We start from the raw sequence: 13687 nt of genomic DNA, 5'->3' as shown, positions 1-13687 counted from the left end.
GCATCTGTCCAAATGCCTTTTAAATGTTGTAAATGTCCCTGCCTCAACCACTTCATTCAATGTACGTACCACCCTCTATGTAAAAATGTTGCTCCTCAGGTTCCCATGAATTCTTTCCCCTCTTAATCTAAACCTATACCCTCTAGTTCTCAATCCCCAACCCTGCGAGAAAGATTAAGTGCATTCACCCTATCCATGCCTCTCATGATTTTATACACCTCTATAAGATTGCCCCTCAGTCTCCAAAACTCCAAAGAAAAAAGTCCTAGAAAGTCCCAGCCTGTCCAATCTCTCCTTATAACTCAGTTCCTTGAGCCCTGGCAACATCCTTGTAAATTTCTTCTGCACTCTCTCCAGTTAAGTAACATCTCTCTTTTAGCAAGGTGACCAAAACTGAACACAATACTCCAGGTGCGGCCTCAACAATGTCCTGTACAACTGCAGCGTAACTTCCCAAATTCTATACTCAATGCCCTGACTGGTGAAGGCCAGCATGCCCAAAGCCTTCTTCACTGCCCTATCTACCTGTGACTCCACCTTTGGAGATCCATGCATCTGAACTCCAAGGTGCCTCTGTTCCACGATACTCCCTAAGGCCCTACCATTCACCGTGAAAGTCCTGCCTTGATTTGACTTTTCCAAATGCAACACCTCACACTTATCTGTATTGAACTCCATTTGCCATTTGTCGGCCCATTTCCCCAGCTGATCAAGAACCTGGTTGTTAGGGCAGTTGTTAGCACGTGACTTGCTTTGAACTCACAAGTGGAGATAATCCAGGCTTGACTTCTCCCAAATTAAATGATGTTAAACAACTTTAATCTGGGTTGCACTGAATGCCAACTCATAACACAAAGTGTCCACAATTGCAAATTGATCTTCAATTGGCTTCACGTTCAGGGGTTCTGTGAAGAGGGTTGGCATGAGACATGAAAAATAAATCACTCTGATGTGCAGTGTCCCTTCAAATCATTGTTGTCGCGGAGCATCCTATACAAAAGGGAGCAGTGCTCAGTACTGACAATTTTCTATTCCTGAGAACCGGCATTCACAAACTTAGTAACGGCATGTTTCTACAAGTGCAGGCATCACCGTAACACCTGAACACTGGTTTGGATTGTTCCCCAAAAATAAGTCCGTCAAAATCGCAGTCAACATTATTTTCACATTCAGTGAATAGGAATCTAAACAGTAAGAAGTAATGAACCAATTCGATATTTCATAGACAACAAAGGCCCAGAATTCTCTATGGACCTGAGGTTCCGCTTCACCAGAATGAAGGGAGGTGAAAATCAGACAGGACCTGAAATTACCGAGGTGCTTGTGAAAGAGTAATTTCCAGTGGTACCTGGATTGGGCAGATGGCTCGATGATCGGATGGCTAGTTCAAATTTAGTCCAAAATGTTTGAGTTCATTCGCCTCTAACTCAGAGAAGGGGTTGACACTGTAACGGAACAAAGAACAAAGAACAAAGAAAAGTACAGCATAGGAACAGGCCCTTCGGCCATCCAAGCCCGTGCCGACCATGCTGCCCGACTAAACTACAATCTTCTACACTTCCTGGATCCGTATCCCTCTATTCCCATCCTATTCATGCTTTGTCAAGATGCCCCTTAAACGTCACTATCGTCCCTGCTTCCACAACCTCCTCCAGCAGCGAGTTCCAGACACCCACTACACTCTGTGTAAAAAACTTGCCTCGTACATCGCCTCTAAACCTTGCCCCTCACACCTTAAACCTAGTAATTGACCCCTCTATCCTGGGAAAAAGCCTCTGACTATCCACTCTGTCTATGCCCCTCAGAATTTTGTAGACCTCTATCAGGTCGACCCTCAACCTCCGTCATTCCAGTGAGAACAAACCAAGTTTATTCAACCTATCCTCATAGCTAATGCCCTCCATACCAGGCAACATCCTGGGAAATCTCTTCTGCACCCTCTCTAAAGCCTCCACATCCTTCTGGTAGTGTGGTGACCAGAATTGAACACTATACTCCAAGTATGGCTTAACTAAGGTTCTATAAAGCTGCAACATGACTTGCCAACTTTTATACTCAATGCCCCGGCCAATGAAGGCAAGCATGCCATATGCCTTCTTGACTACGTTCTCCACCTGTGCTGCCCCTTTCAGTGACCTGTGGACCTGTACACCTAGATCTCTCTGACTGTCAATACTCTTGAGGGTTCTACCATTCACTGTATATTCCCTTCCTGCATTAGACCTTCCAAAATGCATTACCTCACATTTGTCTGGATTAAACTCCATCTGCCATCTCTCCGCCCAAGTCTCCAAACGATCTAAGCCCTGCTGTATCCTCTGACAGTCCTCATCGCTATCCGCAATTCCACCAACCTTTGTGTCGTCTGCAAACTTACTGATCAGACTCATTACATTTTCCTCCAAATGATTTATATACACTACGAACAGCAAAGGTCCCAGCACTGATCCCTGCGGAACACCACTAGTCACCGCCCTCCAATCAGAAAAGCACCCTTCCATTGCCACTCTCTCCCTTCTATGACCTAGCCAATTCTATATCCACCTTGCCAGCTCACCCCTGATCCCGTGTGACTTCACCTTTTGTACCAGTCTGCCATGAGGGACCTTGTCAAAGACCTTACTGAAGTCCATATAGACAACATCCACTGCCCTACCTGCATCAATCATATTTGTGACCTCCTCGAAAAACTCTATCAAGTTAGTGAGACACGACCTCCCCTTCACAAAACTGTGCTGCCTCTCGTAATACGTCCATTTGCTTCCAAATGGGATTAGATTCTGTCTCGAAGAATTCTCTCCAGTAATTTCCCTACCACTGACGTAAGGCTAGTTCCCTGGATTATGCTTGCTACCCTTCTGAAACAAAGGAACAACACTGGCTATTCTCCAGTCCTCCGGGACATCACCTGAAGACAGTGAGGATCCAAAGATTTCCGTCAAGGCCTCAGGAAATTCCTCTCTAGCCTCCTTCAGTATTCTGGGATAGATCCCATCAGGCCCTGGGGACTTATCTACCTTAATATTTTTCAAGACGCTCAACCCCGCATCTTTTTGGATCTCAATGTGACCCAGGCTATCTACACACCCTTCTCCAGACTCAACATCCAACAATTCCTTCTCTTTGGTGAATACTGATGCAAAGTATTCATTTAGTACCTCACCCATTTCCTCTGGCTCCACACATAGATTCCCTCGCCTGTCCTTAAGTGGGCCAACCCTTTCCCTGGCTACCCTCTTGCTTTTTATGTATGTGTAAAAAGCCTTGGGATTTTCTTTAACCCTATTTGCCAATTACTTTTCATGATCCCTTGTAACCCTCCTGACTCCTTGCTTAGGTTCCTTCCTACTTTCCTTATATTCCACACAGGCTTCATCTGTTCCCTGCCTTCTAGCACTGACAAATGCCTCCTTTTTCTTTTTGATGAGGACTACAATATCTTTCGTTATCCAAGGTTCCCGAAATTTGCCGTATTTATCTTTCTTCCGCACAGGAACATGCCAGTCCTGAATTCCTTTCAACTGACATTTGAAAGCCTCCCACATGTCAGATGTTGATTTGCCCTTAAACATCCGCCCCCAATCTAGGTTCTTCAGTTCCTGCCTAATATTGTTATAATTAGCCGTCCCCCAATTTAGCACATTCACCCCAGGACCACTCTTATCCTTGTCCACCAGCACGTTAAAACTGACTGAATTGTGGTCACTGTTCCCAAAATGCTCCCCTACTGAAACGTCTACAACCTGGCCGGGCTCATTCCCCAATACCAGGTCCAGTACCGCCCCTTCCCTAGTTGGACTATCTACATATTGTTTTAAGAATCCCTCCTGGATGCTCCTTACAAACTCTGCCCCGTCCAAGCCCCTAGCACTAAGTGAGTCCCAGTCAATATTGGGGAAGTTAAAATCTCCCATCACAACAACCCTGTTGCTTTTACTCCTTTCCAAAATCTGTCTATTTGCTCCTCTATCTCCCACTGGCTGTTGGGTGGCCTGGAGTAAACCCCCAACATTGTGACTGCACCCTTCTTATTCCTGATCTCTACCCATATAGCCTCACTGCCCTCTGAGGTGTCCTCCCGTAGTACAGATGTGATATTCTCCCTAACCAGTAGCGCAACTCCTCCACCCCTTTTACATCCCCCTCTATCCCACCTGAAATATCTAAATCCAGGAACGTTTAGCTGCCAATACTGTCCTTCCCTCAACCAGGTCTCTGTAATGGCAACAAAATCATAGTTCCAAGTACTAATCCAAGCTCTAAGTTCGCCTGCCTTACCTGTTATACTTCTTGCATTAAAACATATGCACTTCAGGCCACCAGACCCGCTGTTTTCAGCAACATCTCCCTGTCTGCTCTTCCTCAGAGCCATACTGACCCTATTCCCTAGTTTTCCCTCAATTTTTTCACCTTCTGACCTATTGCTCCAGTACCCACCCCCCTGCCATACTAGTTTAAACCCTCCCGTGTGACACTAGCAAACCTCACGGCCAGGATATTTATGCCTCTCCAGTTTAGATGCAACCCGTCCTTCTTATACAGGTCACACCTGCCCCAGAAGAGCTCCCAGTGGTCCAGTTAACGGAAACCCTCCCTCCTACACCAACTGTTTAGCTAAGTGTTTAGTTGCTCTATCTTCCTATTTCTAGTCTCACTGGCACGTGGCACAGGGAGTAATCCCGAGATTACAACCCTAGAGATCCTGTCTTTTAACTTTCTGCCAAGCTCCCTGAACTCCTGCTGCAGGACCTCATGCCCCTGCCTGCCTATATCATTAGTACCAATATGTGCAACGACCTCTGCCTGTTTGCCCTCCCCCCTTCAGGATGCCCGCTCCCCATTCGGAGACATCCTGGACCCTGGCACCAGGGAGGCAACATACCATCCTGGGGCTGGATTTTCAATGTGGGCTCTGGAACCCAACGTCCAGGTGAATGCCAAGTCCTGATCCCGCATCCGAGGTGCGTCGCTCAAATGTAAATTGCTTAATTGGCCAGGAGGTGGGCTCAGCATTCAATAAGATACACTGACTGCCCACCTGATACCTGCCCCCATGAAAGAGGTTGCTGATCTCTTGCCTGTTAGAGCAGAGAACTGCTTAGAAGACCAGGAGCTGGAAGATGGATGAAAGTAGCCATTAACCTGGAACCAGCTGGGCCATCATACTTCTGCTGTTTTTAACAAATAAAAATAACATTTCAAATGATTCCCCGATGAACCCGCCACCTGAGCCAACAGCACTAGCATGGTTGGAGTCTCTGAGATAAAGGTTGAAAACCTTTGTTCCTGACACCACTTGCCCCTGAACAAGCTCCAATAACGGGTAGCGAGCAGGTTTCCCAATCCTTCCACCTCCTGCCAGCCTTTTGAAAATTTGGAACTATCCCGGAGGCATGGAATCATGAGACGATCTCCGGAAGCGATATTTTACAATGGATCTCGGATTAGGTCTGGGATCCAATGGGCATTCGAAAATCTGGTCCAACAAGTGAGATGGAGAGCCGGGTTGAGGTGTTGGGAAGTAGAGTCCACTTGGGAAGTTAGTGGGTTAGTGGGAAAGGGGAAAATGAGAGGGATATGGGTGAATGGAGAGTCAAGACACTGATTAGCAATTGATTTATCCATGTTTTTTTTAATTTAGAGTACCCAATTCATTTTTTTCCAATTAAGGGGCAATTTAGCGAGGTCAATCCACCTAATCTGCACATCTTTGCGTTGTGGGGGCGAAACCCACGCAAACACGGGGAGAATGTGCAAACTCCACACGGACAGTGACCCAGAGCCGGGATCGAACCTAGGACCTCGCCGCCCCGAGGCAGCAATGCTAACCACTGCACCACCATGCTGCACAACTTATCCATGTTTCAGACCTTGAATGTAGAGCGCTGGCGATAGCTGATAAGGTCAGGGGATGGCAAAGATGGGATGTAGGTGGAGAAGTTCATTGGAGGACGAGATTGAAGGGAGTTAGAGATCAGGAAGTTGGAACAATGGGGGAGGTGGGAGAGTTCATGCTTCGGAGTGAAATTACCAGAGATGGGAAGTTGCTGGTATTGAATCAGAGAGAACAGAAGATGGATTTCCTCTCAAGAGAAAAGTTGGCGTTACTTTTAGGAAGGAAGTAAATAAAGATTTTAACCAACAGACACGAGGACCGAAGAAGTAGAAAGTGAGAGAAGGTTCCATGGAGCGCTCAAGATGTAACTGGCAAATTAAGTTGGCAGATCATAAAGAATGCAAACTCCTGCTCATTGGCTCAGTATCTGATATCTGCCTTTACAATCAGGTACATCATCCAAGGGAGTTTATCTAGTCAGGAAATCAAAATCTGGTGGACTACCACTGCATCAGCTACCACAAGCTGGTGGGGAATGGGGTTGGGTTCCGACAGGATTTTCCTTTCATTCGCTACCTGGCTCGGAGAGCACCATGGAGAAAGTGGAGGCCATTGGCTCTATCAGTAATGGGATAAGAGGCTGGCTGCAGTTTGTGTCCAATCTCTTATTTGTTGATGGTAAGGTATAATTCGGACCAGGATTCAGTTTTTGGACCTTTTTAAGGTCTGGCACTGAAGTGGCGCTCTTCTGCACTGATGACGCCCCTCAGTGACAGGAATCCCAACAAGAACCCCCCATGCCTGGAGGATGAACCTTAACCTAGGGAAATGGAAGAGAAATGGAAGAGGTTGGATGGGCTAGGGGGGAAGGGTAAGCTCAGAGAGTTAATTTAGTTGCACACACTCAAAATGCAGGAGAGGCGTTGCCACATAGCCCCAGTGCATTTTTACAATAACAGAGGGATAGAGAAAAACATTTACACAGCAAAGACAACAGACAAAGAATTATTGTTTCACATGAGTCCAGATCAAAGTTCAATGGTATATTGAAAATGGGCAGGTTGAAAACTGATGCTGGATAATTCATTTTCCCAGTAAAGATGACATGCATGATGAGCGAGGTGCACAGATATGAATTAGTCTTGTAGGCAATGAACTAAAACTTCCAAAGTCCCAGTAGAAACAGTGTAGATGGTGGGGGGGCAGGTATTCTAACTTGGACATAGTGTTTTCCTGAGCTGCTGCTTGCTAGATGGAATATAGAAGACTGATCTTTGCAGCTTCACAAGACAATATTATAGGGTCCTCCAGCTATGGGGCATGCCACATGATTCTGCCTCTCCACTTGGGCTCTGACAAAGGGTGTATATTCCTTGTTCTGGGCTCTTGAGATTGTTAATATTCCAACCATTAAGAATTAGAAAGGAAAGTTGCAGGGTGTTTTGTCCTAGCAGACTAGTAAACACCAGTGACCAGGTCTAGCTTACGAAATGTAGATCACTTTTTTCTAATGTCTTTGAATTTGATCTGTGCAGTCAAATGCGTCATTAACATATCTTCAGAGATAACGAGGCGTAAAGTTCTTCGATACTGCTAGATTAGCTCCTACTGCTCGAAGGTCACAATCATACATGGCTTCAGTCATTTTAAAAGGTGATTACCAATTTGAAAATTTTAGGAAATAGCCATAAAAATATAGGGCAGTATTTTCCAGGCCGGCCCACCCCGAGATCAGAAATTCCCAGGGTGGTCATCGTAGCTTTCAATGGTCCGTCAAATTTTCCAAGCAGGACCTGAACATTAACCCCATAGTGTGAGATCCTAGCTCAATTCCAGGGGCCATGGGTTTGGGTGGAGGGGCATGTTTGGCATGGGGGTATGAAAGTCGCCATAGTCCTTACGAACCATAGGCCGCTCTCCCTTTTGAAAGACAGAGAGCTGACTGGTGATGAATTAACCTGAGGGTCACTACGCCTCAGGCAAAGGACGCGGTTGAGAAGGCGAGGCCTTCATGAATAACGTCAGCCGGTGCGGGAATTGAACCTGTGCTGTTGCCGTCGCTCCGCATCACAAACCAGCCGTCCAGCCAACTGAGTTGAGAGGCCAAGGGAGTGGGATGAATGGGGGGGGGGGGGGGGGTGGAATGTGTACTTGCTGATGGACTGTAAGGAGTGAGCCTTAGAGGACCTTACTGTTTTTATTGTAACTGGAACAAAGTCCCAGAGCATCGAGGTGGGCCTTTTAACCAGCCCGACTCGGCACTTTGCTGCCTCTGTGGCTGGCCACTCACATTTTGTAGGGGTGCTGGGCCTGACTCCAATTAGTAACCCCCCCCCCCCGGGGCCTGACTCCAATTAGCACCCCCCCCACCCCCTCCCCCACCCACACCTGGAACAAAAACCCAAACATTTGGGGAATTTTCTCCCAAACCTGATCTGGGCCGCCAATTTGGGAGTGAAACTTCATCCCTCAGTAATTTTCAGGTTCAGAAGTTAAGAACAATATCAAACTGGATTTTCTTTTTCAATGGCTGAAAGAAAAGTGTTCATTTCCACAGTTACCAGCTCTACGGCATACTTTTTCACTCGTTATTGCCGACAGCGAAGAATTCACTTTATGTTTGTTCGCAGATTTGCTTCCAGCTAAAAATGGCGAAGAACCCACTGTTCAATTCTTAATGGACGTTTTCGAAATCCTTCTGAATTACATCAGGAAAACATTCGACAGGACATCAAAAGTCCTGGATTTCCACCATCCCCACCAGTTTCTCGAAGGGATGGAGGGTTTCGACCTGGAATTGCCTGACCAGCCTGAATCTCTCGAACAAATTCTCGTTGATTGCACAGACACGTTGAAATATGGAGTCAAAACAGGTAACAGCAATCCCGCCCACTCCTGATGTTCACCTTCAATTAGACTGAGCAAGGTGAATGCTGGACATCAAAGAGTATTGTTTGCAGAAACATTCACAGCGGCAAAACTGATTTGTTTCGTTCAAAAACAAGGTGGTGGGGGGGGGGGGGGAGATTTTCCAGCCCTTCCCGTTGGCAAGCCACACAAAAGGGCAGAGTCATCGGCAGGAGTAGAGGCTCCCGTTCAGTCACTGCCGTCGGAAAACACGCTACAGTGGTGGTGGGGGGTCTAAGGCTAGCAGTTTCCAATCTCGGCAGCAGCGGGCATCATCACAAAGTGACTTTTAGCCGCCCTCCAAAGTTTACAGCCCCACCCGCAACGCCCCCCACCGCCAGCAGGATTGTAAGATCCCAGTCTGGTTCTATCGACAGTCATTATATAGACTTAGCACTGATGCTATAACCTTTCTCAGCTTTTACATAGTGTTTACAGCTCATTAAGTGGCCATTCGGCCCAACAGCTTCATGCTGGTGTTTGTGCTTCACACTCCTCCCACCCTATTTCATTGAACTCTCTTTGAATATCCCGCCGTTACTTTCCCCACATGTGTTTGTCCAGTTTCCCCCTTCAACGTACCTGTGCTGTCGAACTCAACTTGCTCCCTGTGAAGCTGAGCTCTCCATCCTAACCACCTTCTGGGTAAAGAGCGTTTCGTACGGGATTGATGAGCGACTACCTTATCCTGATGATCTCTGGGACTGGGGGCTCTAACTAGTGGAAAGCCCGCCTCTACATCCAAGCTATCAAACCCTTACATAATCATAAAGACCTCGATCAGGTTTTCTCGAGGAAAGGACTCCATCCTGTCAGAAATGGTCTCATCCTCGTGTATCTTTGTTGCACCTCCTTCAATGCCTTTATTTATTGCCATAATATAGCGAGCAGAACTGTGCACATTGCTCCAAGTGTAGCCAACCCAAGGTTCTCTACAAGTTGATCATAACATCTCTGCTTCTTAATTCTATTCGGCTGGAAACAAACAAAGGGTTTTGTTTGCATTTTCATAGCCTTTTTGATCTGCTTTGTTCCTTTTCAATAACTTCTCAGTCTGTGCCCATCAATGTCGCTCTACCTCATTTGGACTCTTATTTCACAAGGATGAAATGTCCTGCCTATTCCTCCTACACTTCTCTATATTGAAATTAATTTGCCAATTACCTGCCCACACTGCAGGTTTATTAACTTATTTCTTCGGCGGGGGGTTTACTGGACCAACCTATCTGGAGACCTCGGCTGGAATTCTCTGTCCATTCTCGCCAATGGGATTCTCCGGTCCCGCTGCGGGTGACAGAGTTTTGGCTGACCCGCCAAATTCCCCGTTCTCGCTGGCAGCGGCGGCGGGCAAAGTCGGTCGGAGAATCCTGGCAAAAATCTTCTCATACATCAGTGCTCCCACACTGTGGGCTGGATTCTCTGTTGCCCGTGCCGATATCGTGATCGGCAGTCGCGCAGAAAATCGACACCGACCCCCAAATCGGGGTCGGCACCGGTTTGACACCAGTCAGCCATGCTCCGCCCCCTCGGAAATGGCATCATCGCGTTGTGCGGCGCGCGCCGTTGCAACGGCGTTGGCTCCTCCCCCGATGGGCCGGGTTTCCGACGGCGCATGACGTGTGTGGTCCCAGCCGTGCCGGAAGCCAGCGTGACGGCTGCGGACTGTGTCCAGCACCGCCACACTCGGTCAGGGTCCCGAGGGGGCTCACGCAAGGGCTAAGGGGGTGGGGGGGGGGGCGGGGGATGTGCTGGCCAGGGGTTGACCAGCGGGTGGGCTGTGGGGTTGCGGATGGCGTGTCGGGTCCGCGCACGGCCGGCGCCATTTTCTACGGCGCGACGGCTGCAGGTCGTCAGCCGTGCGCGCGCTCGGCCACGGACCCGGCCATTCTCCAGGTGTTTTCAGCGTGGGAGTCGGGAGTTTTACCCGGCGCCGATGCTAGCTCCTCACCTGTCTCCGGTGAGGGTTTCATGCAGAAAGTTTCGATGTAAAAGACTACACATGCTTCGTTGGCGTCAACACATAGTCGCTGAAACGGAGAATCCAGCCCTGTGTGTTTTTGTGTTCTGTTTTATTAAGCGGTGTAGAGGACAGTTGCGACATAAATGTGCATTTCTTGTTGCTGCCCTGACATTGAGACACAAAAGCCTCACACAATGACGCAACTGTACAATGGCATTTGGTCTCTGGCTCGGAAAGACTGAATAATAATTTGCATAAACCAACATTAAGACCAGTGTAAATTTCTATCAGGTGTCCATGTTTTTAATTTAATGCAATCAGTTGGCTAATTGGTGCCCCATGATGACTGAGGTTTGATATGAAGCCTCAATTCAGTTCAGTTACAATGTCATATGTGACACGTTAATATTACCCAGGGCCCCCAGGTAGGATGTCGCCCTGATGACATCACCGCAAATCAGCCGGCACATTATAAATTCGACAACTCACAACCGTTTCTCCCTGTGATGAAATAGTGCAAGGATACAATTGTACCACAGTGTACTTCTAACCATTCTCCCATCAGCACCACAACCAATTAACTGCAGGAGTTACCAAGAAGATGGGGCCGGGTGAGCGCGATGGGCAGGGCACAGAATGGTGGTGTTAAGGTGCCACGGTACAACAGAATCTTTCGATTGCAGAGAACTCTGCCTCAGTAAATACATTTAAAATATACAAATAAGCAGAAATATACGTATACACCAGAAAGCTGCAATAAAATCTGGTTGGCAACACCAAATTAAAATACTAATTCCCCATCAATTCTAACAGGACACTTTTTGATAAGATTCCAAGAGAATTCTGACTCAATTTCCACCAATTTGGAATTTTAGGGCAACATTGTGCCATACTCCTGTGTATAGCCCTGATCATTCCAAGCTTGTCTAGCTCCATTCTTCATGTGGGTACAGCGTGTGCACCAGTGTAGACAGTGGTCAACCTGCTTCACTGTAAACCGTTAATCGAACGGAAACACAATTATCAAACTGTGTGAGGTGAGTTCCCACACAGGTTCTCCCAATCAACTGAAATAACCTGAGGACCCCTGGAGGCCCCTGGATGAATAGCCATTTGCACCAAGTTCTAAAGATCTCCAAAGCTTCTGCTGTTGAGGCAGGGAATCAGGAAAGCTGCTGGGAAAGCTTGATCCGATTGTCCCTACTAGCCAAGATTCAAACGCCAGCTGTCCATGAAACCCTTCCCTCGGTAAAGAAAATGGAGCAAACATTTACATAACAGTCGCATAAGGTGCGTGTCATATACTTTCCCTCTGCAGGCCATCCCCGCTTCTTCAATCAGCTCTCCAGTGGCCTGGATATCATTGGGTTAGCAGGAGAGTGGCTGACTGCTGCCGCCAACACCAACATGTAAGTAATTGTTTGTGCAAACTCAGACTGAGAAAATGCTGCATTAATATAAGCAAAGTCTGCTGGAAAATCTCAACAGATCAGGCAGCGTCTCAACCAAACCTAACGTTGAATGACCCAAAATGTTAAATCTCTCTCGGCAAATGCGGCCAAACCAGTATTTCCAGCATTTTTGAGGTTTCCAGCATTCGCAATATTTTGTGTTTATGCTTTGACGCTGTCAATACAGAAATAACAATCATTAACACCTCCACCCTTAAATCGTTCTTGTTTCTCATCAGTCATTACCTAGGAGGTCGCGTGACACAGCGATAGTGCCCCTACCTGTAGGCCAGAAGTATTGGGTTCAAGCCCATCAGCAGGGCCTTTTGGCCAAGGGAGGAATGTTCCTAATGTGGCTGAACAGGCTGAAAATCAGCTCAGGAATCCTCCCAACCCTTCACTCACTACTCCCCAAAAGGACAAAACACTCTGGGCACGAAGATAAGCTTAAAGAAAATAATAACCGCCTCACTGTCTCCCCACCTCAAGGGTGAAGGTTACATATGCTCTCAGTCGTGGAGCTGTTTTCATTTCTGCACAAATCTCTCATGCTCCGAACAGCCACGAGCTCTCCATAAATGTCAAGTGCGCCCAAGACTTCCATATTAATTCCGTGTCTCTGGGGACTGTTTTTGTACTTCTCTTATTTCCTGAACATAATGTTTCTTTTGCTTTTATTTGTACATGGGATGGGGCCTCACTGGCAAGGCCTGCATTTACTGCCTATCCCTACTTGCCCTTGAGAAGATGGGAGTGAACTACCTTCTTGAACTGCTGCAGTCCATGAGGTGTATGTACTCCCACAGTGCTGTTAGGGAGGGTGTTCCAGGATTTTGATGCAGTGACAGTGAAGGAACGCCCGGTATATTTCAAAGTCGAGCTCATATATCAAACTATCACTTTTTTCTCAGAGATGTATTTTAAGAATTCTTTTATTGAAAATGCTTTGATGCGAGCTCAATATCATCCATGGCAAGGCCCCGTCAGTTTAACTTTGCCTGCTGAATATCCTGTGCTTTAACTTAGTTGAGTTTCTGAGTATTTTATTGCCTCACAGCCCTGAGCGTGTTTCTTTTTTTTCAACTTTGATGTAGGTTCACATACGAAATTGCTCCAGTGTTCATCATCATGGAAGAACTTCTTTTGAAGAAAATGTCGACGATGCTTGGATGGTCACATAATGAAACCGATGGCATTTTTTTACCTGGTAGATTTGCCAGAAGGTGTACAATTGTGGGGATCAGTTAGCTCAGTTGACTCAAGTAGGATGCAGAATCATGCAAATAGCATGGATTCAATCCATGTACCAGCCGTGGTTGTCATGATATTCAGATAAATATCATGGTGCAAACACACATACACACTGATGGACAGATCAACGGACCAATCAACACACACGCAACATCACAGCCAATCACAAGCAAGAGCACACGCACTATAAAACGGGGAACACCACAGTTCCCGTTCATTCCAGCAGGAGACAGCTCAGGGCACAGAGCTCACAGCAAGCCACTCAGACATTCACCATGTGCT

At 47.0% G+C, this 13687-nt stretch overlaps 1 protein-coding gene across 1 annotated transcript in view; it reads left to right on the top strand.

Annotated features, from left to right (window-relative positions):
• The window catches only part of gad3 (glutamate decarboxylase 3), a 68849-nt gene that overhangs the window by 12394 nt on the left and 42768 nt on the right, over positions 1 to 13687 (top strand). The window contains exons 3-5 of the mRNA XM_072510128.1: positions 8467 to 8709; positions 12022 to 12112; positions 13249 to 13361. Coding sequence (XP_072366229.1) covers positions 8467 to 8709; positions 12022 to 12112; positions 13249 to 13361 — 447 coding nt within the window. The remainder of the gene's footprint in view (positions 1 to 8466; positions 8710 to 12021; positions 12113 to 13248; positions 13362 to 13687) is intronic.

The sequence above is a fragment of the Scyliorhinus torazame genome, chromosome 6, assembly GCF_047496885.1.
Source record: "Scyliorhinus torazame isolate Kashiwa2021f chromosome 6, sScyTor2.1, whole genome shotgun sequence".
Classification (NCBI taxonomy): Eukaryota; Metazoa; Chordata; class Chondrichthyes; order Carcharhiniformes; family Scyliorhinidae; genus Scyliorhinus; species Scyliorhinus torazame.
Note: the sequence above shows the minus strand (reverse complement) of the source record. Positions and strands in the feature narration are given on the sequence as shown.